Source organism: Cnephaeus nilssonii (genome assembly GCF_951640355.1).
Source record: "Cnephaeus nilssonii genome assembly, chromosome: 22".
Classification (NCBI taxonomy): domain Eukaryota; kingdom Metazoa; phylum Chordata; class Mammalia; order Chiroptera; family Vespertilionidae; genus Cnephaeus; species Cnephaeus nilssonii.
Window position 1 is genome coordinate 4,422,906 of NC_137093.1, and position 27,433 is coordinate 4,450,338.

At 57.2% G+C, this 27,433-nt stretch overlaps 1 protein-coding gene and 1 long non-coding RNA gene across 2 annotated transcripts; one reads left to right on the forward strand and one right to left on the reverse strand.

Moving 5' to 3' along the window:
* Positions 1–17,681: 17,681 nt before the first annotated feature.
* On the reverse strand, positions 17,682–24,297 carry ACADS (acyl-CoA dehydrogenase short chain). The gene is made up of 10 exons (XM_079762325.1): positions 24,161–24,297; positions 22,229–22,380; positions 20,875–21,024; positions 20,603–20,714; positions 20,014–20,165; positions 19,564–19,734; positions 18,869–19,006; positions 18,597–18,692; positions 18,391–18,447; positions 17,682–18,232 (listed from the first exon to the last, which is right to left on the reverse strand). The coding sequence occupies exons 1-10, from the start codon at positions 24,192–24,194 to the stop codon at positions 18,080–18,082; spliced, it is 1,215 nt and encodes a 404-aa protein (XP_079618451.1). The 5' UTR covers positions 24,195–24,297; the 3' UTR covers positions 17,682–18,079.
* An 83-nt stretch (positions 24,298–24,380) lies between these two features.
* LOC307094339 lies at positions 24,381–26,992 on the forward strand. The gene is made up of 2 exons (XR_013813056.1): positions 24,381–25,350; positions 26,428–26,992. It is a non-coding gene; the product is annotated as an uncharacterized lncRNA (long non-coding RNA).
* Positions 26,993–27,433: the final 441 nt, after the last annotated feature.

Sequence of the window (27,433 nt, forward strand, 5' to 3'; positions counted from 1 at the left end):
TGATTCCCGAGTCACAGAAACTGTGGAATGTTTATTGTTCTTTTAAGTCACTCAATTATGGGGTTATTTGTTATGCAGCAACAGATAACTAATACGACTGACAAGAATAAACATGTAGGTTAAATAGAAAGACTTTTCTCTTCAGTTCTTTTTTTTAAAAATATATCTTTATTGATTTCTGAGAGGAAGGGAGAGGGAGAGAGAGATAGAAACATCAATGATGAGAGAGAATCATTGATTGGCTGCCTCCTGCATGTCCCCTACTGGGGATCAAGCCCGCAACCCAGGCATGTGCCCTTTACCGGAATCGAACCCAGGACCCTTCAGTCGCAGGCTGGCGCTCTATCCACTGAGCCAAACCAGCTAGGGCTTCATTTCTTTAATTTACATATAACTGAGCAAAAATTTTACATTGCATAGTGGGGCTTGTACCTATAACAAATATTGCACAAAATAAAATACGGGGTGGGGGTAAATGGACTTATACAGTTGTAATGTTTCTATAGTTTTATGATGCAGTAAAATATTAACTCTAGGTAGGCTATAAAAGTTAAGGATGTATATTGTAATCTAAGGAAAATACTTTTAAAAATATAAAATGCAAAATACATAGTTAAGAAAAGCCAATAGAAGAATTTAAATGGAATATTAAAAAATATTTGAGCCTGGCTGGCATGGCTCAGTGGTTGAGAGTTGACCTATGAACCAGGAGGTTATGGTTCTATTCCCGGTCAGGGCACATGCCTGGGTTGCAGGCTTGATCCCCAGTGGGAGGTGTGCAGGAGGCAGCCAATCAATGATTCTCTCATCATTGGTGTTTCTCTCTCTCTCCCTCTCCTTCCTCTCTGAAATATATATAAATTTGAGCCCTGTCTGGGTAGCTCAGTCGGTTACAGCAACATCCCAATATGACAAGAGAGTGGCTCAATCTCTGGTCAGGGCACATTCAAGAATCAAGCAATGAATACATAAATAAGTGGAACAACAAATCAATGTTTCCCTCTCTCTCTCCCTCTAAAAATTAACTTTAAAAATATTTAATTAACTTAAAGAAGGCAGGAAAAGAAATAGAGAAAACACAGATGGACAAATAGGAAACAAATAGCAAAATGACCAACATAGCCCTGGCCGGTGTGGCTCAGTGGATAGAGCGTCGGCCTGCAGACTCAACGGTCCCGGGTTCGATTCCGGTCAAGGGCATGTACCTTGGTTGCAGGCACATCGCCAGTGGGGGGTGTGCAGGAGGCAGCTGATCGATGTTTCTCTCTCATCGATGTTTCTGACTCTCTATCCCTCTCCCTTCCTCTCTGTAAAAAAATCAATAAAATATATATATTTAAAAAATGACCAACATAAATCAAAATTAAACAATACATTGAAAGGGTGACACACCATGATGAAGTGGGATTTATTCCAGAGATACAAATCAATGTAACACGCGACATCAACAACACTGAAGAGAAAAGATCATATAATCATCTCAATAGATACAGAAAAAGCATTTGACAAAACTCAACATCCATTTATGACAGAAACTCTCAACAAAGTTGGTATCGAGGGAATGTATCTCGACATAATAAAGCCGTGTATGACGAGCCCATGGCTTAATATTGTCTCAATGGTAAAAGCTGAGAGCTTTTCCTCTAAGGTCGGAACGAGGCAGGGGTGCCCACAGGTGCCGCTTATTGACAGCGTTAGACGTCCGAGCGGAGAGGGAGAAGCCGACCCTCACATTCAGAGGAACCGCACCGGGCGGGGCCGGAGTAACCTTGAGTGAAGCTGGAGGACTCCACTTCCCAAGTTAAACATGTCCTGTGAGGCGAGCCGCTGAAACAACACGGGTCATCATGGTGTGCGGGGATAGGAGATGACTGCTGGACTCATGAGGGCGAGCACTTCATGAGGAATGGAAGTGTGAGGCACTGTGCTGTACACCTGAAACTAGTATAATATTGTTTGTCAACTACAATTAGAAATACATTTTTTAAAAACTGGAAAACAACAGCACAGAACCGCTGCTCCCCAAACCTGTGTGGAGAGGCAGAACTGGAAATGTGCCTCGCTCACCGCCCACATCGGGGCGCACATTGGCCAAGAGTCCCAGCTGCTGAGCTTTGAAATCCACCCCGTCTGTGCTGAGCCCGTGCCGGGGCCTCCCCCAGCCGAGGACACAGGGGCCGCTGCTGGGAGGCCCGGACTCCTCTGAAGCCACCGGGGCCTGAGGGTTCCCTGCAGCTTCGCAACACTTCCTCGGCGGCAGGCGGGGGCCTGTCCATCCGACCCTGACCTGCTCTTGACCTCGTGTGATGGCAGTTCAGTCTGATGGCCCTCCCAGCCTGGACCGGCTCCATCACTTTCTTTGTTCTTAAATATGTTTTTATTGGTTTGTTGTTTGTTTTTTGAGAGAGAGAAAGAGAGATAGGGAGAGGGAGAGAGACAAACATCAATGAGGGAGAACCATGGCTTGCCTGCCTCCTGCACGCCCCCTACTGGGGACCGAGCTGGAAGCCTGGGCACGCTCCGGACCAGAATCCAGCCCGCAGCATCTCTGGCGGTGCCTCGGATGACATTCAACCAGCTCCCTCATGCTCTCTCAGACAGGACTTCCCCAAAACTCAGCCTTGCACATTTCATCTCCTCTCGAGCGCTGCTTCTCGAAGGTCCTGGACATCCTGAAGGGATGGCGCCAAGGAAAACATGGAACTCACAGGACATGTGCTGTGTGTGAACATGCGGAGAACAGAATCAGATGTGTGTCTGCTGGCGAGATTGGGGACTGAGTGACAGACACATAGAACTGAGCAAACAGAAAACGAGGCACTGACTATGCCAGGAAAATGCAACCCTGTGGGGGAGGGTGGAACCACCAGCCGGCTCATATGAGTGTGGAGTCACCAAATACTGACCCAGCCAAAAGCGGTGACACAGCGTGACTAGACAGAGTGCAGGGAGGCGAGGTGGGGGCGGTGGGGAGAGGGTGCTGAGCTGCAGCCTTATACCTGGGACCTGAACACAGAACCCAAACACTATAAACCAGGAAACGGAATAGACAGCGACATACATGGACTCCAGCATCCACGCAGCTTTGAGGAGCACAAACACGTGAACACTGGAGGGGTCTGGGGAAGAGAGAAGGGGGAGGCGGTGATGGAGGGTTTTGCAACACTATTTAATCTTGCACAGCTTACATTGAGAAAAAAATAATATAAAGTGAAACATCACATACCAAAACCTGTCAGAGTTATGCTGATGAAATTTAAGATCTGCGCACATGGTCTGTCTCCTAGGAAAACATAAATTAACAAAATGGATCCGACAGAAGGCAGAAAAGCCGAAAAGCAAGGACAACACAAAGCCAGACTAGACCGTGCGTCCAGGACAAACAGGGAAGGCAGTTAGAGTCCGCCCTGAGGGAGAGCGCTGAGCGCACAATGGGGGGCCCACACCCACAGAACGCCAACTCCGGGGGCGACCCGGATGGAAACCGTGGGCTTCGCGACACTCACCTTCCCCGCGGGCTCGTTCCCTAGCACACAGGTACCCTCTGGTGGGAGACGCAGATGATGGAGGAGCTCTGTGTGTGTGGGGACAAGGGGTAGATGGGGTAACTCTGTATTGTCTTCCCCAGTTTTCTGAATAATCTTTTAAAACTGAATTTTTAAAAATTATTTGCCCCCTCCCATCCTTAAAAAAGACATCTACTGAGCACACACATACCCTGTGACCAGCAATCCCCCGACACACACACACACACACACACACACACACACACACACACGGGACGGCATGTGCGTGTGCACCACACGACACGGGCAAGGTGCGCCCATCCGCTTGGTGTTTTTTAAACCTTGCAGGCTTTTTTTAATTTTATTTTTTTAAGATTTTCAAATTGATTTTGAGAGAGAGAGAAACATCAATGTGGGAGCAGAACATCAATTAGCTGCCTCGAGCCCACAGCCCATCCTGTACCCTGACCAGAAAGCCTGCCGGATGCTTTCAGCATAGGGATGGCGCCCAGCCAACCGAGTCCCATCGGCCACGGCCACATCAGCCTGATTTATTTTTCTATTAGATTTTACCTTTACCCGGGACATGCTTAGAGAGAGGAAGAGGGAGGGGAGGGAGACGAGAGAGAAACATCGATGTGAGAAAGAACATCGATTGGTTGCCTTCTGTATGGGACCCGATCAGGGATCGAACCCACAATCCAGGCCTGGGCCCTGACCGGGAATCGAACCAGCAACCTTTCAGTGCCCAGGACGACGCTCAACCAACTGAGCCGCTCCGGTCAGGCATCTGCTTGATTTATAGGCAAAGACTGAAACAACCCCCAAACCCATCCACAGCAGGATGAGTAGATAGATTATTAACATGGACCTATAGCTATAAAGAAGGAATGAACTACTGACCATAATTCAATATCACGGGTAAGTCTCAGAGACATAATATTGAGTGAAGAAAATTAGACTCAAAAGCGTTCCTATTGTGTCACTGTATTAGAAGAACTTTGAACGCAGGCAAAGCTAACAGAAACCAGGGGTCACCGAGGGCTACTGGCTGCGAGGAGGAAGGAGCCTGTGAGGCCTGGGAATGGCTTTCTTCTTACCGGGTGGCCTTGTCCAAGCACAGCCATTGGGAAGCTCACCAGCTGGACCCGTCCGCTGTGTGGAGTGTGCTGGCTACCCCTCTTTTTTTTTTAATGGAAAATAAGGTATCAAGCCCAGATGGTTGAGAGTTCTTATTTAAAATCCTATTGCTAAATAAAGTATTCCAGAGGACACAAAACATGGGACATGGCCTCACCCTTCTTCAAGGGCATAACCCTGACACCAGAACAGAATAAAAAATGAAAACTTGACAGATCAGCCTGACCTATGAATACATATGCAACAATCCTAACTAAATATTAACAAACTAATCAACAGAGCACAAAGGCAACCACAGAATGAAACGAAATATGTATAAGTCATATATCTGGTAAGAAATTAATACCAGAATATATAAATAACTCCTACAGCTCGATAAAAAAAAACACACACACACACAAAAAAAAAAAACAAGCAACCAAACTCACGACTAAGCAAAGGACCTGAATAGACATTTCTCCAAAGAAGATACACAAATGGCCAGAAGCACATGAGAAGATGCTCAACACCTTAGTGACTGAGGAAGTGCAAATCCAAACCATCATGACCAGCAGCTCACACCCACTGGGAAGGTTATTATGAAAAAAGGAAACAAAAGGAAATGACACGTGCTGAAAAGCATGCGGGGAAACTGCTGGTGGTGAAACGTGGGTTCGGGGAGCGGCTCTCCCCTGGCGGGTTCTTCCCTCATGGAGTTTGGAGAATAAAATTCTCGGACTAAAAGGACTTGTTAGGAAAAGGTGGAAATTTATTGGAAGCAAATACAGACTCCCACGTAGGGAGGGGTTCCCAGGGGTAACCCACCACGCTCCTTTTTTCTTTGTCTCTTCATGCTCTCTTCTAATTGGACCCCTTCCCCATTTTATGACTCTGTGCTTTTTTCATTGGTCAGTCTTTTGCAGAATATCAGCTTCAAAGTCCGAAACCCACGTGGTGCCCCTTTTTTGTCCCCTTCCCTTGCAACATTCCTCTATCTCCTGTGAACATGTTTCCCTTTTCCCAGCATTTGTCCTCATTTCTGACAGCTTGTTTCCTTCTTCCCCATCCTCTGCGACTTTTCCTTATCCTCTGTGAATATGTGCCTTCTGGCGGCTCCAAGCCCTCACCTCTGCGTTCCTCCCCCATGGACCCTCTTCATTCCTAAGACTCCCTAAACCTGCCTGTTTTATCCCTAAAATTCCTTTCAGGAGGAAATGTAAAATGCGCAATCACTATGGTGATTCTTCAAAAAATTAAAAGTAGAATTACTGTGTGACACCCAAAAAGAATCGAAAGCTGGGATTCAAACAGGTATTTGTACCTCCATGTTCATAGCAGCATTATTCACAATAGCAAAAGCGTAGTCAAGTTTTTAGCTTTAAAAACGAAGAAAATAATTCTGACCCATGCAACCACCTGGATGGACCGTGAGGACACTACGCTAAGTGAAACATGCCAATCACAAAAGCAAAAATACTGTCTGATTCACTTACATGAGGTTCCCCGAGGAGTCAAAGTCAGAGACGAAGAGCCGAGTGGTGGCGGCCGGCGCCTGGGAGAGGGAGGAAGGGGGGGTTAGTATTAAACCGGTACAGAGTCGCATTTGAAGAGCAAGTTCTGGAGATGGATAAGTGGTGTGGTTTTCCAACAAAGTCAATGTACTTAATTGTCATTGAATTGTATACAGAAAGATTATTAAAATGATAAATTTTATAACATGCAAATTTGACCACAATTTAAAAAAAAGGAATATGTGCAGACAAGCTGGCTGGCCCACAAACAATCCCTCTTCTCTCTAGTGCTGGGGACCCTGGGGACGGGGGAGGAGGGAGCCTTTCTGCTGAGGAGGTACAGTCCCCGGGGAACAGGCAGGCACTGAGGTACAGTCCCCAGGGAACAGGCGGACACTGAGGTACAGTCCCCGGGGAACAGGCGGACACTGAGGTACAGTCCCCAGGGAACAGGCGGGCACTGAGGTACAGTCCCCGGGGAACAGGCGGACACTGAGGTACAGTCCCCGGGGAGAAGGCGGGCATTGAGGTACAGTCCCCGGGGAGAAGGCGGGCATTGAGGTACAGTCCCCAGGGAACAGGCAGACACTGAGGTATAGTCCCCGGGGGACAGGCAGACACTGAGGTATAGTCCCCGGGGGACAGGCCGACACTGAGGTACAGTCCCCAGGGAACAGGCAGACACTGAGGTATAGTCCCCGGGGGACAGGCCGACACTGAGGTACAGTCCCCGGGGAACAGGCAGACACTGAGGTACAGTCCCCGGGGAACAGGCAGACACTGAGGTACAGTCCCCAGGGAGAAGGCGGACACTGAGGTACAGTCCCCAGGGAATAGGCGGGCACTGAGGTACAGTCCCCAGGGAACAGGCAGACACTGAGGTACAGTCCCCAGGGAGAAGGCAGACACTGAGGTACAGTCCCCGGGAAGAAGGCGGACACTGAGGTACAGTCCCCGAGGGACAGGCGGACACTGAGGTACAGTCCCCAGGGAACAGGCAGACACTGAGGTACAGTCCCCAGGGAGAAGGCAGACACTGAGGTACAGTCCCCGGGAAGAAGGCGGACACTGAGGTACAGTCCCCGAGGGACAGGCGGACACTGAGCTACAGTCCCCAGGGAATAGGCGGGCACTGAGGTACAGTCCCCAGGGAACAGGCGGGCACTGAGGTACAGTCCCCAGGGAACAGGCAGACACTGAGGTACAGTCCCCGGGGAACAGGCAGACACTGAGGTACAGTCCCCAGGGAACAGGCGGGCACTGAGGTACAGTCCCCAGGGAACAGGCGGGCACTGAGGTACAGTCCCCAGGGAACAGGCGGACACTGAGGTACAGTCCCCGGGGGACAGGCGGACACTGAGGTACAGTCCCCGGGGGACAGGCGGACACTGAGGTACAGTCCCCGGGGGACAGGCGGACACTGAGGTACAGTCCCTGAGGGACAGGCAGGCACTGAGGTATAGTCCTCAGGGGACAGGCGGACACTGAGGTACAGTCCCCAGGGGACAGGCGGACACTGAGGTACAGTCCCCGGGGAACAGGCAGACACTGAGGTACAGTCCCCGGGGGACAGGCGGACACTGAGGTACAGTGCCCAGGGAACAGGCGGACACTGAGGTACAGTCCCCAGGGAGAAGGCAGACACTGAGGTACAGTCCCCGAGGGACAGGCGGACACTGAGGTACAGTCCCCAGGGAATAGGCAGGCACTGAGGTACAGTCCCCAGGGAACAGGCGGGCACTGAGGTACAGTCCCCAGGGAGAAGGCAGACACTGAGGTACAGTCCCCGAGGGACAGGCGGACACTGAGGTACAGTCCCCAGGGAATAGGCGGGCACTGAGGTACAGTCCCAAGGGAACAGGCGGGCACTGAGGTACAGTCCCCAGGGAACAGGCAGACACTGAGGTACAGTCCCCAGGGAATAGGCCAACACTGAGGTACAGTCCCCGGGGGACAGGCGGACACTGAGGTACAGTCCCCGGGGGACAGGCAGACACTGAGGTACAGTCCCCGAGGGACAGGCGGACACTGAGGTACAGTCCCCGGGGAACAGGCAGACACTGAGGTACAGTCCCTGGGAAGAAGGCGGACACTGAGGTACAGTCTCCGAGGGACAGGCGGACACTGAGGTACAGTCCCCAGGGAATAGGCCAACACTGAGGTACAGTCCCCAGGGAATAGGCCAACACTGAGGTACAGTCCCCGGGGGACAGGCGGACACTGAGGTACAGTCCCCGGGGGACAGGCGGACACTGAGCTACAGTCCCTGAGGGACAGGCAGGCACTGAGGTATAGTCCTCAGGGGACAGGCGGACACTGAGGTACAGTCCCCAGGGAATAGGCGGGCACTGAGGTACAGTCCCCAGGGAACAGGCGGGCACTGAGGTACAGTCCCCAGGGAACAGGCGGGCACTGAGGTACAGTCCCCAGGGAGAAGGCAGACACTGAGGTACAGTCCCCGAGGGACAGGCGGACACTGAGGTACAGTCCCCGGGGAACAGGCAGACGCTGAGGTACAGTCTCCAGGGAACAGGCAGACACTGAGGTACAGTCCCCGGGGGACAGGCAGACACTGAGGTACAGTCCCCGAGGGACAGGCAGACGCTGAGGTACAGTCCCCGGGGGACAGGCAGACACTGAGGTACAGTCCCCGGGGGACAGGCAGACACTGAGGTACAGTCCCCGAGGGACAGGCAGATGCTGAGGTACAGTCCCCAGGGAACAGGCAGACACTGAGGTACAGTCCCCGGGGGACAGGCGGACACTGAGGTACAGTCCCCGGGGGACAGGCAGACACTGAGGTACAGTCCCCGGGGGACAGGCGGACACTGAGGTACAGTCCCCGAGAGACAGGCGGACTCTGAGGTACAGTCCCCGGGGGACAGGCGGACACTGAGGTACAGTCCCCAGGGAACAGGCAGACACTGAAGTACAGTCCCCAGGGAACAGGCAGACACTGAGGTACAGTCCCCGGGGGACAGGCGGACACTGAGGTACAGTCCCCGGGGAACAGGCAGACACTGAGGTACAGTCCCCGGGGGACAGGCGGACACTGAGGTACAGTCCCCGAGGGACAGGCGGACACTGAGGTACAGTCCCCGGGGGACAGGCGGACACTGAGGTACAGTCCCCGAGGGACAGGCGGACACTGTGGTACAGTCCCCGGGGCACAGGCGGACACTGAGGTACAGTCCCCGAGGGACAGGCGGACACTGAGGTACAGTCCCCGGGGGACAGGCGGACACTGAGGTACAGTCCCCAGGGAACAGGCAGACACTGAAGTACAGTCCCCAGGGAACAGGCAGACACTGAGGTACAGTCCCCGGGGGACAGGCGGACACTGAGGTACAGTCCCCGGGGAACAGGCAGACACTGAGGTACAGTCCCCGGGGGACAGGCAGACACTGAGGTACAGTCCCCGAGGGACAGGCAGATGCTGAGGTACAGTCCCCAGGGAACAGGCAGACACTGAGGTACAGTCCCCGGGGGACAGGCGGACACTGAGGTACAGTCCCCGGGGGACAGGCAGACACTGAGGTACAGTCCCCGGGGGACAGGCGGACACTGAGGTACAGTCCCCGAGAGACAGGCGGACTCTGAGGTACAGTCCCCGGGGGACAGGCGGACACTGAGGTACAGTCCCCAGGGAACAGGCAGACACTGAAGTACAGTCCCCAGGGAACAGGCAGACACTGAGGTACAGTCCCCGGGGGACAGGCGGACACTGAGGTACAGTCCCCGGGGAACAGGCAGACACTGAGGTACAGTCCCCGGGGGACAGGCGGACACTGAGGTACAGTCCCCAGGGAACAGGCGGACACTGAGGTACAGTTCCCAGGGAATAGGCGGGCACTGAGGTACAGTCCCCAGGGAACAGGCGGGCACTGAGGTACAGTCCCCAGGGAGAAGGCAGACACTGAGGTACAGTCCCCAGGGAGAAGGCAGACACTGAGGTACAGTCCCCGGGAAGAAGGCGGACACTGAGGTACAGTCCCCGAGGGACAGGCGGACACTGAGGTACAGTCCCCAGGGAATAGGCGGGCACTGAGGTACAGTCGCCAGGGAACAGGCGGGCACTTAGGTACAGTCCCCAGGGAACAGGCAGACACTGAGGTACAGTCCCCAGGGAATAGGCCAACACTGAGGTACAGTCCCCGGGGGACAGGCGGACACTGAGGTACAGTCCCCGGGGGACAGGCGGACACTGAGGTACAGTCCCCGGGGGACAGGCGGACACTGAGGTACAGTCCCCGAGGGACAGGCGGACACTGAGGTACAGTCCCCGGGGGACAGGCGGACACTGAGGTACAGTCCCCGGGGGACAGGCGGACACTGAGGTACAGTCCCTGAGGGACAGGCAGGCACTGAGGTATAGTCCTCAGGGGACAGGCGGACACTGAGGAACAGTCCCCGGGGGACAGGCGGACACTGAGGTACAGTCCACGGGGAACAGACCAACACTGAGGTACAGTCCCCCGGGGACAGGCGGACACTGAGGTACAGTCCCCGGGAAGAAGGCGGACACTGAGGTACAGTCCCCGGGGGACAGGCAGACACTGAGGTACAGTCCCCGGGGAACAGGCGGACACTGAGGTACAGTCCCCGGGGAACAGGTGGACACTGAGGTACAGTCCCTGGGGGACAGGCGGACACTGAGGTACAGTCCCCGAGGGACAGGCGGACACTGAGATACAGTCCCCGAGGGACAGGTGGATACTGAGGTACAGTCCCCTGGGGACAGGCGGACACTGAGGTACAGTCCCCGGGGGACAGGCGGACACTGAGGTACAGTCCCCTGGGGACAGGCGGACACTGAGGTACAGTCCCCAGGGAACAGGCGGACACTGAGGTACAGTCCCCGGGGAACAGGCAGACACTGGGTCCAGCTCCATCTGGGCCTGCTTGGGCTGAGGCTCCTCAAGGGGTGGCAGTGCCTCTGAGCGCATCTCCCCCCTTGCAGCCAACCTCTCTCCCTGTTTAAACTCAGCAGGAGCAATAGACACTCGGTCACAGTCGCTGATACCCTCTGGGGAATATGGGTTCAAAGGCAAAATAACCAGACCTGTGAGCATGACCACAAAGAGAGAGACAAGCTGAACCAACTATGCAAATGACCCAGAATGAATGAACCAGATCAAGAACTCAAACTACACACCACAAATGTCCACGAAGAGATAAGAAAGGACAGCGGCCACATGACGCAGGGACAGGCCGTCCTGGTCAAGTACTAAGTGGAAAGTACTGACTATGGAAAGATACAACAGTTGAAATAACACAATAGGTGGAATAAATAGTATAACTGAACAACTGAAGGGGAAATAGTCAGATAGAAGGTTCGGGTTGAGAAGGTCCTCCAGAAGGCACTGGAAAACAAAAAGACAGAAGATGTAGAAGAAAAAAGTAGGACACGTGGAAGCCAGAAATTGAATGTCAACATCACAATAGCGTGTAGAAGGAAAAATACATAAACCAAAAGGCAAACGTTTCAATAAGTAACACCCAAGAATGTTGCGAAATTAAAGCAAGAGAAAGACCAAGTGTCAGGGAGTGATGAACAGGCTCAATGAGGAGAATTGCACCTCTGGACATGTTATGGGCAAACTTAAGAACATCAAGGGTAAAGAGAAAACCAATGTAAAGCTTTTCAGAGAAAAAAAGAGCAGTTGACCTACAATGGAAAAGGAAAGGATAGGGTCAATATCAGACTCCTCCACAGTGAGAGCTCTCAGCGCATTTACTAAGCAAACGACCCAATGAAGCATCTTGGACAGAGGAAGGACATGAGAAGTCCAGGAGAATGTGGAGACAGGTGGGGGAAGTAGGATGAGAAGAGACCTCGCAGTTCACTGTGACTGACAGGGAGGGAAGGGAGAAGGGAGGGGGAGGAAACATCTGTTAACAACCCGGAACCAAGCACTGGGTTTGGACATGGGTATCGAGTTTCCTTTTTGGTGATGAAAATGTTCAGGAACTAGATAGTGGTGCTGATTGCACAACACTGCAGTACTAAATGCCACTAAATTTGCACTCTTTTTTCTTCAAGAAAAATGGTTGACATGGTAATTTTTATGTTATACTAGAGGCCCAGTACACAAAATTCGTGCACAGGGTGGGGGGGTGTCCCTCAGCCCAGCCTGTACCCTCTCCAATCTGGGACCCCTCAGGGAATGTCAGACTGCCGGTTTAGGCCCGATCCCTCGGGCCTAAACGGGCGGTCGGACATCCCTCTCACAATCCAGGACTGCTGGCTCCCAACCGCTCTCCTGCCTCTGTCTGATTGCCCCTAACCGCTTCTGCCTGCCAGCCTCATCACCCCCTAACCACTCCTCTGCCAGCCTGATCGACGCCTAACTGCTCCCCTGCTGGCCCGGTTGCCTCTAACTGCCCTCCTCTGTCAACCTGGTTGTCCCCAACTGCCCTCCCCTGCAGGCCTGGTCCCGCCCAAATGCCCTCCCCTGCCAGCATGATTGCCCCTAACTGCCCTCCCCTGCAGGCCTGGTCCCCCCCAACTACCCTCCCCTGCAGGCCTGGTCGCCCCCAACTGCCCTCCCCTGCAGGCCTGGTCCCCCCCCAACTGCCCTCCCCTGCTGGCCTGGTTGCCCCTAACTGCCCTCCCCTGCAGGCCTGGTCCCCTCCAACTGCCTTCCCCTGCCAGCCTGGTGGCCCCTAACTGCCCTCCCCTGCTGGCCTGATCGCCCACAACTACCCTCCCCTGCCAGCCATCTTGTGGTGGCCATCTTTGACCACGTGGGGGAGGCCATCTTGTGCAAGGGCATGAGGGTCAATTTGCATATTACCTCTTTATTATATAGGATACATTTTACCACAATTTTAAAAACTCAATAACAAAAAATACCAAGTAAATCCCATGCTCATAAACGAACACTCTATTAAATAACTGATGTCAAAGGAGAAGAGCACAGTGGAATTCAGGAAACTGAGTGATAATGAAACATACAATATATCAAAATTTACTAAGTGAAGCTGAGCCATGCTCGCAGGGAAATGCATCACTTTAAATTCATTTATGAGGGGGGAAAATGACTGAAAAATCAGTGAACATTCATCCCAGGAAGTTGGAAAAAGAACAGCAAATTGAATTTTAAAAGAGTAGAAGGAAACAAAAGTTTTAAATCATATTCATTTTAAAAACACAGCCTGGACTGTAATGTATAGCAGGGTAACTGTAATACTGCACTGCACGTTTCAAAGTTGCTACGAGAGTAGGTGTTAAAAGTTATCACAAGACAAAAAAAATCTGCAGCCATGTCTGGTGATGAACGTCAACTAGACTTATTGTGGCGACAGTTCCACAATGCTCTCCCGATAAAGCCAGGTCCGATCTTTTGCTGGTGGAGGGTCTTGCCTTCAATTTGTAAAAAATGCAACACCTGCGATGCTCAGTGAAGCCGAGCGCAATAAAACGGGGTATGCCTGTGTCAGATACTATCAAGTCATTGTTACACACCTGAAGCCAATATAATGTCATTTTGTCAATTATACTTCAATTTAAAAAACACTAAAACAATACACAAACACAATGCTGGATGTCAATAAAGTCAAAAGTTGGTTCTTTAGAAAGACAAAAATAATTGACAAAACTCAGATTGATTGAGAAAGAGATCACACACTAACCACTGAAGTCAGGAATAAAATGGGAATCTCACGCGCGGCCAGCGTGGCTCACCTGTGAACCAGGAGGTCACGGTTCAATTCCAGGTCTGGGCACCTGCCTGGGTTGTGAGCTTGATCCCCAGGGTGGGCGTGCAGGAGGCAGCCGATCAATGACTCTTTCTCATTGAAGTTTCTATCTCTCTCTCCCTCTCCCTTCCTCTCTGAAATCAATAAAAATATATTTTAAAAAATTCGGATTTTACAACACCATCACTGCCAAAATGCGCTGCATGAACCTAATCATGAAGCAACCTTCGGACTAATCTGGACTGAGGGCGATCTAAAAACAACGGGCGGGATGCTTCACAATCCCACCGTCACGGCAAACAGGTCAGCCAGTCCCAGGAACCGGCCTGGGTGAAGGAGAGGCGACCTCTCAGCCAAGCAGGGAGCCAGGCCGTGGGAAGCGCGGCGACGAAGACCCGAGACAAAGCTGACCCGGGTCACGTGGAGCTCTCCACGCGGGAGCCTCCCGCTTTGGGAAGTGTCCTTTGAGTAAGCGACTGTCCGTCCTTCTCTTTTCTTAATCAGTATGCTATTTTAATTTTACAAAAAAAGCAATAGATTAATTTCATTAATGAAATAGTAACACGAGGAGAAGGGAAAAACACACAGAATTTGAGAACAGTAAACTTCGGAGTTTTTCCTTGGGTGAGCAAGAGCCAATCAATATATTCACAAAGAAACAACTTCACCAATTTACAGGTTCTCTGGAAAACAGGACGAGTTTTACTGCGAAGCACATGCCACCAGCTGTCCCCTGTCACGGCAGAGCCTGGGTTAGCACGTCCATCCCCGGCCCGCATTTCAGCTTCCTCCTAGAGAATCTATCGGCGCCTCCCGCCTTCCTCGTTTGATCCAGCTCAGCTCCCAAGCCACGCTGGCCTGGCGATCAGGGAGTCAGTTCCCTCTGACACAACCTTACAAACTGAAAACAGCTTAGATGCCCGGCCGGTGTGGCTCAATGGTCGAGTGTCGACCTGTGAACCAGGTCATTATTCCATTCCCGGGAAGGGCACATGCCCGGGTTGTGGGCTCGATCCCCAGTGTGGGGTGTGCCGGAGGCAGCCGATCCATGATTCTCTCTCATCATTGATGCTTCTCTCTCCCTCTCCCTCTCCCTCTCCCTTCCTCTCTGAAATCAATAAAAAATATTTTTTAAAAAGGCTTAGGAACAATGGCGTTGTTAGCATTTAAGTGTGTGAACACTCCTAGCAAGCTGGACAAAAAGCTTCCAGACCCCTCTCCCGTGTCATTTTGATGTGGCCCCACTCGCCTGGGGCGCCTCTTGCATTGACTCAGCCTGGCATTGGATACCCTTGTATTTCCCCCCTCCCCCAGACTGTTCGCAGCTACTGCTTTTCTTTTTTTTAAATCTAATTTTATTGACCTCCGGGTTCATAGGTCAACGCTCAACCACTGAGCCATGCCGGCCAGGCTCAGCTGTTCCTTAGGGACCTGAGGCTCGTTGCTATAGGAACTATTATTCCAGGCCTTTCCACTGGAGAGAGGAAGAACACACACCTGCCCTTTCAAGCCACGCTCAACCCCCAGGGCAGTGCGGGGTTCACTTCTAAGGTGCTCCGCCTCGTTCTGTCCTGTTTCTAATTCTCCTTAACGAGACCCTCCACGTCTCCCGAAAACTGCATCTATCCCGGGGCCCTACCCTAACCCAGGGCCCCTCATCCTCTGCGGGGCCATCTTTACATCCGCCTCCTCCCACCAGAAACCTGACCCCAGGGAGAGACGCCCCCCCCCCCGCCCCCGCCTCTTTCTCACGGAGAAGAGGAATTGAGCAAAAGCTCACAGACCCCTTTTTCTCCCGGGGACCCGTTAGACAGCGGGCCAGGGTCGTCCCTAAGGGGCCCAAGACTGAAGCCAATGTGCCCACCCACTTGGAATGTGTTCATCTCAGTGAGCACCTGTTGGAACGGAGTGCACTGAGGTGACACGTTAATAACTACAGGTCTGGGGAGCAGCTGCAGCCCCCCCCCCCCCCGGTGTCCTGTCCCGGGCTCACCCCCCCCCCCCCGTCTCCTCCGGTGGCTCACCCCCCCCCCCCCCCCCCCGTCTCCTCCGGTGGCTGTCCTTGCTCTTCGGGGACAACTGGGCACAAGGGAACATCATGTCTGCCAGCTACTCAGGCGTTCACGTTCACGTTCACGTTCAAGCGGACTCGGGGCAGGGTTCTAAGCCGGGGCGTCTGTAATGGACAGGCCTGCTCCCCGTCAAAGCCGAGGGTCTGGGCCTCGCCTCTCCTCCCGAAGATCTCCGACCCACGAGAGCTCCTGGCCCCGAGCCGGGCGCCCTTCAGCTCCGGCAGAGGACAACGTGGCCCTGCGTGTGGGTGCTTCCCAGCAGGGCAAGGAGAAGGCCCCGCTGGGACCACCAGTCCTGGGCCGACTCCTCTGCATCCAGCCCGGGGGACAGGGTGCCCGCCGCTGCCTGGCCCTTAGAGGCCCAGGTGCTTCCCAGCAGGTAGGGCCCGGGGGGGCGGAGGCCTCGGCTGAGTGCCCAGCCAGGAGGGGCCGGGGACCCCAGGGGAGCTGGTGCAGCAGCCGCCGCCTGGGCCTGAAGCTCGGCTCGGCTCCTGGTTCCCCTCTGAGCCCCGAAGTCCATCACACCGCCACTGAAACAGCAAAACCCAACCTAACCCGCACTGGCGTCCTCAGTGTTGGCTCTTCAGAAAGACAGTCTGGGGGAGCCCCTCGCACGACCCAGAGAACGCCACCGCCCTGGTCCTCCCTCCGCTGGGCCAGGGGTCAGGGACTGGGGGGGTCAGACCTCCACCTGCTCCCAGGAGAGGTGGTCACACCTGCGCTCCGGGGAGAAGCTCTGAACCCACCCGGCTCCCCGCACCCTCCGCGGTCACCGGGCGGGCGGGGCGGCCCGGAGCCCCACAGCGGCTGTCGGCGGGCGCTTACCTGGAGCAGGAGCGGCACAGCCCCCCCCAGCCGGCCCTGCCCGACCTCGGAGCTGGCGGCAGCTGATCCCATTCCGGGCGTCATTACCAGGAGGGAGGGCCTCACCTGTGCCCCCGCCCCGCCCGCCCTTGTTTGCCCGCAGGTGGTGGAAACCAGGACCTGATTCCCACGAGGAGCTCGTCCCCGCCCTCCACACCCGCCGGCTCCTGGGCACCGAGGCCGGTGCTGGCGCAGCGAGGGCCCGGGGAGCCTTCGCTCAGGGGCAGGGGCACTGCCCGCCGGGGTCTCTATCTGGCCAAGGTCAAGGCCAGCCTTGCCGCGTGGGCCCGGAGAGGTGGTGGGAGGCTGGAGGCTGCCTTCTTGGTGCGGGTGCGGGAGGCAGCACCCCGCCTGGCACAGACGTCCACCCGTGGCGATGGCGGCTCCAAATGGGTCCTGTCCCCATCGGCCCCCTCAGACCGCACAGCAACGCCGGGCGGGCTTCCCGCCTTCGGACGCGTTGGGCGTTGGCTTTCCTCGTTTCTCTCCGCTCTCGTCACTGGGCCACGCGATTGCTGTGGGCTCCAGCCCCAGGCTCCTAGGCCCAACGCCTGGTCCCCGACCAAGACCTCCCTGGCAGGCTCAGTGCTGCCCCCCCCCCACCCGCCCTGCAGCTCTGCTCCTCCCCAGCCCCTCCTGGCCCACCCGGCACCTCCCTTCCTCAGTGAGAGCGGGAGCCACTCTCCTGACACTCAGGGGCCGCAGCGGCTCCTCCGGCCTGGCCTGCGTCGCGGCCTCGCTGGAGCTCTCCTGGGCGGCCAGGCCTCCGACGGGCGGACGCGCTGGTCAGAAGCGTGGGAAGGAGCGGGGCCTCCCGCAGCTCACAGGCAAGGACTCGCTCGGAGGGTCCACTTTATTGCTGTCCGTTCCCACACTGTCCGAGGCCCCTCAGCCACCCCCTGCCCCCTCCTACCCTGGAGCACAGGCCCCAGCACGGCTCCTGCTGCTTTGAAGTCACTCCAGCCCCACCCACTCCTCCTGACCCCTGACCTCAGGGAAAAGAGCAGACACTGCGGTGCCCAGGCCTCCCGGTCTCCTGAAGAATAAGGCACTGGGTGAAGAATAAGGCACCGTCGGGAGGGGAGCGAAGCCAGGAATGAGGGGCGGAGTCCTCACACAGGTCCCAGCCCCTCGCCTCGCCTTCTCGAAGGCTCCGGCACGTTGGTCCGGGGGCCACCCGGGAGGGCTGGGGCGCGGTGGCCTGGCCCCTGCCTGTCCGCCCGTGTCTGGAGCCGGGGTTCGGGCCACGTGGCTCCCATCCGCAGTCAGTCCGCAGCCCGCGGGCGGGGCGGCCGGCCCTCGGGGCTCAGCCCCGGTAGCTCTTGAGCAGGTGGCCCGCGATGACCAGCCTCTGGATCTCACTGGTGCCCTCGTAGATCTCGGTGATGCGGGCGTCACGGTAGTGCCGCTCGGCCGGCATCTCGGTCACGTAGCCCATGCCACCCAGGATCTGAATGGCCTGCGGTGAAAGGCAGGGCTCAGCGGGGGGAAGACGCCTCCACGTGGGACAGACGGGGCAGGACCAGCCACACAAGGACAGCGGGGGGGGGGGGGGGGGGGGGGGGGGGGGGCGGCCGACTCTCTACTCGACCCGGGGCTGCCGGCCCAGACACTCACCTGGTGGCTGATGGCAGTCGCGGCCTCCGATGCAGCCAGCTTGGCCATCGCCGCCTCCTAACCACAGGGACGGTGGGTCAGAAACGTCACCATGTGCCCAGCACCTGGCCCCTTGGAGCAGCGGGAACTGGAACCCCACCCAGACTTGTCCCTCGTCCCTCGGCCACCAAAGGGCCGACGCCCGGGGAGCCCGCTTCCCAGGGCACCTTGGTGAAAGGCTTCTTGTTGTCCTTCAGCATGGCAGCGCGCCAGGTCAGCAGCCGGGCACTCTCCAGGGCCAGCGCCATGTCCGCCAACTTGAACTGCAACGACCAGGCCCCGCCCGCCAGTCAGCACCTGCCCCCGCCCCCTCCCTCGCCCTCCCTCCCGAGGGGGACCGCAGGGAGCAGGAGGGGAGCATGGGAGCAGGTAACGCTCCTCGTCCGCCCCAGTTCCCTCCCCGGGGTCCAGGCAGGCTCCTGGGGTCTCCGCCTGTTACCTGGATGCCCTGGAGCTTGGTGATGGGCGCCCCAAAGGCCTTGCGATTCTCGGCGTAGTTCACAGCGCAGTCAAGGGCGGCCTGGGCGATGCCCAGTGCCTGGGAGGCGATGCCAATGCGGCCCATGTCCAGGGTTTGCTGTGGGGACCGTCCCAGTCAGTAGCTGGCCAGCTGGGTGACAGGGCCTCGACCCAGGGCGCCCCCCCCCCCCTTGCTGGGCTCACCCCCCTTGCTGGGCTCACCCCCTGCCCAGCTCACCCCTCTGTCCGGCTCACCCCTCTGCCCGGCTCACCCCTCTGTCCCGCTCACCGCCCCCTGCCCCGCTCACCACCCTGCCCGGCTCACCCCCCCCTGCCCGGCTCACCCCCCTGCCCCGCTCACCCCTGCCCGGCTCACCCCCCTGCCCCGCTCACCCCTGCCCGGCTCACCCCCCCTGCCCCGCTCACCCCCCCTGCCCCGCTCACCCCCCGCCCCCCTGCCCGGCTCACCCCCCTGCCCGGCTCACCCCCCTGCCCGGCTCACCCCCCTGCCCCGCTCACCCCCGCCCGGCTCACCCCCCCTGCCCTGCTCACCCCCCTGCCCCGCTCACCCCTGCCCCGCTCACCCCCCGCCCCCCTGCCCGGCTCACCCCCCTGCCCGGCTCACCCCCCTGCCCGGCTCACCCCCCTGCCCCGCTCACCCCCCTGCCCGCTCACCATGGCTATCTTGAAGCCCATGCCCAGCTCCCCCAGCAGGTTGTCCTTGGGGACGCGGCAGTCCTCAAAGATGAGGTTGGCCGTGGAGGAGGCCCGGATGCCCAGCTTGTCTTCCTTCTTCCCCAACGAGAGCCCGGGCGTTGGCATGGGGACCAGGAAGGCACTGATGCCCTGAAGAGCAGAACACCCCGTCGTGCCTTCCCCTGAGGCTGCCCTGGGCCACACCCCTCTATCAGCCACCACACACCACCCCACCCCCCCCACCCCACCCCCTTCCCTCACTTCCCTCAGACCTGGGCCCTGCCGCCCCTGCTGGCCCCTGTGGGGAAGGCGCAGACCCAGCCCGGCCAGGGGCACCAGGGGAGAAGGGACGGCTCCAGGGCCCAGAGCAGGAAGCTGATTATCAGAAACTGAAATGACTGCGAGGTCTCCGGGGTCTCCGGGCCCCACCTTGTGGCGCAGGGACCTGTCGGTGCTGGCAAAGACCACCGTGGCCGAGGCGTCCCAGCAGTTGGTGATCCAGGCTTTGGTGCCGTTCAGGACCCACGAGTCACCCTCTGCCCGGGCGGAGGTGGCTGCGGCTCCCGCGTCGCTGCCATTGCCTGCGGGCACACAGCTCCGAGTCCAGGGCACCCCCACCCGCCGCCCCCAGGCACTGCTGCCACCTGGGCGGGGGCCCAGCCTCAACCCCGGCTCCAAAGAGTCCGGGTCTGGCCCCAGAGGAAGCTCCCAGACCACGCCAGCTCCACAGCATCCAGGGAGGGGGAGGGGGGAGGGGGAGGGGAGGGGGAGAGGAGGGGAGGGGGAGGAGGTGTAGCAGCTTTAGGTGAGGGGACCCCAGAGCAAGCGTCCCTCCCAGTCAGCACAGGGCCTAGCTCCCGCCTCCCCCGGGGCAGCCAGCTCCAGTCTGTCACCCGATGCTGAGACGAGGGGGTGCGGAGGCGAGGGGGTGCTGAGGCGAGGGGGTGCGGAGGCGAGGGGGTGCGGCAGCAAGGGGGTGCCGAGGCGAGGGGACGGGGGCAGCACCCCACTGTGGTACCTGGCTCGCTGAGGGCAAAGCAGCCAATTTTGTCGCCGCTGGTGAAAGGCGTGACCCACTTCTGCTTCTGCTCCTTGGAGCCGAACTTCATGATGGGCCCCAAGTAGAGGGACTGTGGGGGCAGAGGGCGCGGTCGGAGGCCTCGAGCCCAGGCACCTGCCCAGCCGGGACCCCCCGCCAGGCCGGTTCTCTCCAGAGCCCGAAGGACCAAGTCCAGTGCCTGCCCAGGGGAGCCCCGCCACCCGGGTCCCGAGGTCCGGGACGGGACTCACGTTGTTGACGCTCATGATGACTCCGGTGGAGGCACAGCCCCGGCTGATCTCCTCCATGGCGATGGCGTAGGCCAGGTAGTCGAGGCCCGCGCCACCCAGCTCCTCCGGCACGTCCATGGCCAGGAGCCCGAGCCCGCCCATCTTCTTCACCTGGCCTCAGGGAAGGGTCACGGCTGTGGCGGCTGGGAGCCGGCGCCCGCCCTCAGCACAGCCCCCTCAAGCCGCCCGGCCACACTCGCACTGGCTCACCGGTCTGCAGCCACAGCCACCGAGCAGGCGGAGGCGCAGAAGCTTCCAGGAGCCTCCACGGTGAGAAGCAAAGCACCACAGTGACCTTCTCCCAGTCCCTGACGCATACCACTCCCCCCTCCCCACCACAGGGCCTTTGCACACGCTGCTCCGGTGAGACATGACCTCTATCCCCCTTGGCTCTCAGCTCTTGGGGCGGTCACCCCACTCCGGGTGCCTCTCCCCGAGTGCTTATGCAGCGGGAGGGTCACCTGTTACTGTGCTCGTTTGGATTAAGGTCCTTCTCCCTGACCACGAGGGCAGACTGTGCGAGCGCTCACTGCTCCATTCCCAGGGGCAGCGAGAGAATGGATGAGTGAACGTAAGAGCCGGGGAGTTTTCATTTGGAGTGACGGTGCTCGTGACGGTGAATTATCAAGTGCCGGCCTAGAAGTATGCCCAGCTCCACTTAAGTGCTTTGTGTGAGTTCTCTCACTGCAGTCTCTCTCCGAGAACGACGCTGAGTCAACCTCATGCCACAGGCGAGGGAAGCGGGCACGTTTTAACCCTCTCACCAACCTGTTTCATCATCAACTGTACATAACGACAGTACACAGGACTTGGTGAGGAACAGGAGCTGATGCTTCCCAAGCCTGTGGCAAGGAAGCCGCTTTGAGTGTTATTATTATTATTTTTTAAATATATTTTTTATTGACTTTTTTACAGAGAGGAAGGGAGAGGGACAGAGAGCCAGAAACATCGATGAGAGAGAATCATCTATCAGCTGCCTCCTGCACACCCTCTACTGGGGACGTGCCCGCAACCAAGGTACATGCCCTTGACCGGAATCGAACCTGGGACCCTTCAGTCCGCAGGCCGACGCTCTATCCACTGAGCCAAACCGGTTTCGGCTGAGTGTTATTATGAATCCCATGCCTGGAACACGGTAAGCATCCCCCACTTCTGTTATTTAAAGTGAAATCCCGGCGACAGGCCTCATGCTGACAAGGGGAACCTCCAGAGCATCTTCTAGGGCCCAAGACCCGCCTTAGGGCCCCCTGACGAGTCTCCGTGCCACTGGCTGTCACTGTCACCCTCGCCCTGGGCGGCTGGGGGCGGCGCCTACCTGAGCTGCTGGGAAGCGGTGCTCCTTGTCTATCTCGGCCGCGATGGGAAACAGCTCCTTCTCGGCAAAGTCCCGGCACGTCTGGCGCAGCATCTGGTGTGTCTCGGGCAGGTCCACAGACTGGTAGACAGTATGTAACTGTCGACGGAGAGCTGCCCAAGAAGAGAGGGCAGTGGGAGGGGATGCAAGAGGTCTTGGTTAATGACAATAGCGGACACTCAGCGGCCTCCCCTGGGGATGGTGCTGCCCGAGGGACATGGGAATTGTCTGCAGATACTTGTGGCTGTCACGGCTGAATGGGGACATGGCACTGGGTATGGAGTGAGGAGAGACCAGGGACGCTGCTGAACACCCCACAATGCACAGGCAGTCCCCACAACAAGGCAGTACCCGCCCAAATGTCAGAGTGCTGCTATGAGGACCCCAAATAACTGCTTATAATGCTTTTTTTCTTAAGTATATTTTTATTGATTTCAGAGAGGAAGGGAGAGGGATAGATAGAAGCATCAATGAGGAGAGAGAATCATTGATCGGCTGCCTCTTGCACGCCCCACACTGGGAACTGAACCATGACCTCAATGCTTTCTAAACATTCTGCATAGACTATCCTACCCAATCCTCAGTATAATGCCAATAATAATAATAATAATGCCAACAGTAAGAGCACAGCTCTGTGCCCTTAAAGGATCTTAACTTCACTGAGCCTCGGCTAATATTCAATGTGGAGGACAACAGTATTGAGTATCTGGGGATAAGAGGATTAAGAAGTTACTGCCCCGATGGCTCAGTGGTTGAGAATCGACCTATGAACCAGGAGGTCACGGTTTGATTCTCAGGGCACAGGCCTGGGTTGCAGGCTCTATCCCCAGTGTGGGGCGTGCAGGAGGCAACAGATCGATGATTTTCTCATCATTGATGTTTCTCTCTCTCTCTCTCTCCCTCTCCCTTCCTCTCTGAAATCAATAAAAACATATGTATATGTGTGTGTGTGTGTGTGTGTGTGTGTGTGTGTGTGTGTATATGTAGGAGAGAGAGAGAAAGAGAGAGAGAGAGTTAAGAAGATACCAACTGGCTCAGTGGACAGTGTCAGCCTCGGACTGAAGGGTCCCAGGTTTGAGTCTGGATTGGGGTGAGTGTGGGAGGCATCCAACCGATGAGTCTCTCTCACATTGATGTTTCTCTGTCTCTCCCTCTCCTTTCCCCTCTCTCTAAAAATCAATGGAAAAATATCCTTGGGTGAGGATTAACAAAAAAATAAAAACAAAATAAAGAAATAATGTAGTTGGAAACATTTAGGGGGGAAAAAGGGAAGACAGTAACTGTAGCTCAGGCCTGGCAGACAGCCCCCGCGGGCACTCTCCTGATTGTTATTACTGGGGTGACGGGGTCTGGCCCGGCCCTGGGTGTCCCCGCAGCCGGGCTGCCAGGACAAGCCGGAGCGGGACCATCCCTGAGCCCGTGCTGCGGGCAGGCCCTGCGGCTTCCTCCCTACGACCCCCTGCGGCGGGCAGGGCACCCAGGGGCCCACTGAGGCGGACGGCGGGCAGGGCACCCAGGGGCCCACTGGGGCGGACGGCGGGCAGGGCACCCAGGGGCGCACTGAGGCAGGCGGCGGGCAGGGCACCCAGGGGCGCACTGAGGCGGACGGCGGGCTCCCCAAGGTCACAGGTGCAGCGCGGGCGCCACCCCAGGCCTGGCTCCGCGCGGGGCGCACCGAGTCCCCGCGGGGAGAGACGCAGGGAGGGGGTGCCGGGCGGGACGCAGGGAGGGGGCGGCGCCGGGCGGGGCGGGGCGGGGGTCGGCGGGCGCAGGTCACAGGTCACAGGAGCCCGGGCCGCGCAGGCGCCGGGGCCCCGAACTGGGTCAAAGGTCACGGCCGCCGCGGGGGCCCCGCCAGCCCCGCCGCGCCGGCCGCGGGCCGGGAGCACTCACCCCCGCGGACGGGCCCGCAGGCCCGGGCGAGCATCGCGGCGGCGGCCGTGGGACGGAGACGGACGGGGCTGCTCCTCCACCTCCGCGGCCCGGGTTCCGGCTGCGGGGTCGGCGCCGCGGACCGTGTCCCGCCCTCGAGGCGGGGCCCCGCGCTCCGCCCCTCCCGGGCGGGAGGCCGCTCCCACCGCTGTGACGTCCCGGCCCGTCCTCCCCGCTAACCTCCCGCCGCCGCCGGCCTCCTGACACCCGTCCCGGCCTGGACAGCCCTTCCGACCGGCCGCGCAAGGGAGTGGGTGTCAGGACCGCCTGCCGCGCGCCCGCCACCCCTGGGCCGCCTTTGCGGGGCCGCGATCCCCCCCCCCCCGCACCTCCCCGCCAGCTCGGACCCCGTGCATCCAGGTGGCCCCTCTTCACACGGGTCTCACCCAGAGCCCCGCCGGCCCGAGGCCATTGTTTCTCCCGCAAACCCTCCGCCCCGTGGTTTGTTTATTCCTGAGTCCCCCGCTGAATAGCCTGCGAACCCCAAAAGGCAAAGGGCCTCGTGCTCTGACGCTTACTAGCTAGGCCTGGGCCGGGCTGCTGGGGGGAGCTTTCCTCCCCCCCAGGTTGGGAAGGCGAAGGTGCTAACCTCGGGGAAAGACTGTTACCCACTCCTTCCAGCACGGCCTGGCCTCACCAAGCCCTTCCAGCTTTCGGTGGCAGAATCTCAGGGGGTGCCACAGGGGAACTAACACAAACTCGGGGGCCTGGAAGAGGCCAGTTGCCCACTTGTCTAAGGGGTTGGACCCAGTGGCCGCAGGATGGCCGGGCTGTCCGAAGGCTGTAGCAGCCACGGCCATACTGGTGAAGGAAGCCTCTAAACGGACTTTTGGCCAAGACTTACAAGTGGTTGCGCCCCACGCAGTAGAAACCCTACTGCACAGCCCACCGGAGCGCTGGTTGTCAAATGCTCGTATTACCCAGTACCAGGTGCTCCTACTAGGCCCCCCGAGGGTAAGCTTCTTGAAGACTACAGCCCTAAACCCGGCCACTCTCCTCCCCGATGAGGAAGCTGAAACTCCCCTCCACGACTGTGAAGAGACCCTGACTACCCTAACCTCCTTGAGGGCCGACCTAACAGACCAGCCCATCTCCAGCCCTGAGGAGACGCTGGTCACCGGCGGGAGCAGCTTTGTGGAGGACGGTGTCAGGTATGCCGGGGCAGCTGTCGTTACACTAGAAAGAGTCATATGGGCACAATCCCTAGGACATGGGACTTCGGCACAGAAGGCAGAACTCACAGCCCTCACCCAGGCCTTACGGTGGGAAAGGACAAAAGAATCAATATCTACACGGACAGTAGATATGCTTTTGCCACAGTGCATATACATGGAGCCTTATATCAGGAGAGGGGCCTCCTAATCCCAGGGGGAAGGATATTAAAAATGCTCCAGAGATACTAAACCTTCTTTCAGCCATTTGGGGCCCTAAAGAAGTTGCAGTCATACAATTCCCCTGTGACGAGGGGAACCAATTGCCGACAAACGGCTAAAGAGACTGCGCAAAGACCAGCAGGGCCCCTAGAGGTGCTGGCAGCCATACCCACTCAGATCTGGAGCCCAACCCCAGGTACACCCCCGAGGAAGAGGATACAGCCAGGAGATGCCAGATCTGCGCACAAGTGAACCCAGGACCTCCGATAACCGCCCCGCCAGGAACCCGGTTTCGAGGTTCAAGCCCTGGTGAACACTGGGAAGTCGACTTTACTGAACTGCCCAGTGGACTGGGAGGTACCGATATCTCCTGTATTTGTGGATACTTTCTCCGGTGGCCGGAGGCATACCCGACCAGGGCTGGAACAGCACAGGTAGTAGTTAAGAAACTCCTCTCTGAAATTCTCCCCCCGTTTGGCCTACCTTTATTCATGGGGTCCGACAATGGCCCAGCATTCATCGCTAAGGTAACCCAATCTTTAGTTAAGGCCCGTAAGGCCATATAGAAATTACATTGTGTTTATAGACCTCAGAGTTCTGGACAGGTAGAGAGAATGAATCAGACACTTAAGGACACCCTAACTAAACTAAAATTAGAGACTGGCGAGAACTGAGTAAGTCTCCCCTCTGCCCTACTCAGGGCTCGCTGCACACCATATGTAAAAGGTCTGACTCCTTTTGGAATCATGTTTGGCCGTCCGCCACCTCTCCTCCCGCGGCTAAGGGAGGAAGGGCTAGCTGTGTTATCTAAGGGAGGAAGGGCTAGCTGTGCTATCTAATAGAAATCTCCTCAAGTCTTTGCAGGTGCTCCAGAGCAGCACAGCGGCTAAGGCGGATCGTCAGGGCAGCACACCAGGAAGCCCACCCACCGCACCCGGACAGCCCACCTGTGTGCACTCCTGGCGACCTAGTCTGGGTGCAGAGGCGTGAGGAATGCAGGCTGGGGAGCTCGTGGTCCTCCACACCCATTGCCGGCCAGTCCCCGGAGAAGAAGGGGAGGAGTCTGAATCAACGATTCAGTAGGGAATGTTCTGGGCTGCAAACACTGCACAGCTCCTCCGGTGCCTGGAGGCAGGATGCCTTGGGACAGAGGGAGGTGGAGTAGGTCACCGAACAATGGGTCGGTTAGAGTTTGGAGGGAGGTGCCCATGCGTTACACCTGTGCCTGAGTTCCTTGGAAACGGCTGAAATAGCTTTAGTAACCTTTGGGTTGTCATTGTAACTGTCCTAACTCCCTCTTGTGGATTCTGAGTATAAATTTGCTGTAGCACCTGAGGTCTGCACCGCAGTTTGGCCTTTGCCGCGGTGAAGTGCTGCAACTGCAGTCCTGGCCAGCTGAATAAAGGCTCATACATGTTGATCTCTGTCTCTGGTGGTCGTCTCTTGCGGGTCGCCCCATAACACTCAGACGTGACTGCGCAAGACTTTACAGAAGACTGGCAGCTAACAGATGCTAGCATGAGCAGGAACATGGTTGAAGAAGTAGCTTCAACTTCTTGCTTTTCCACAATCTGCTGCACTTCAGTCGTTAACTTCTTCAGATGACTCCATGTTGGCACCTCAGTCCCTTGCATAGCTTTGTTTTCTTCATGGGCAACTCTCAGTCCTTTTGAGTGAAGGGACACAGGAGCTTGTCTGAGTCCATTGTGGTGACCGCTCTGGCACCCAAATTGGCTGCGTTGCTCTTTCTGGAAAGATACAAAACACAAACTCTTCCCCACATTATTACTGAATATGATAAAACTCTTGTCTGGTTTGTGCTTCCTTCCACCTAGCTAACTCAGTGGAGGCTATTGTACAG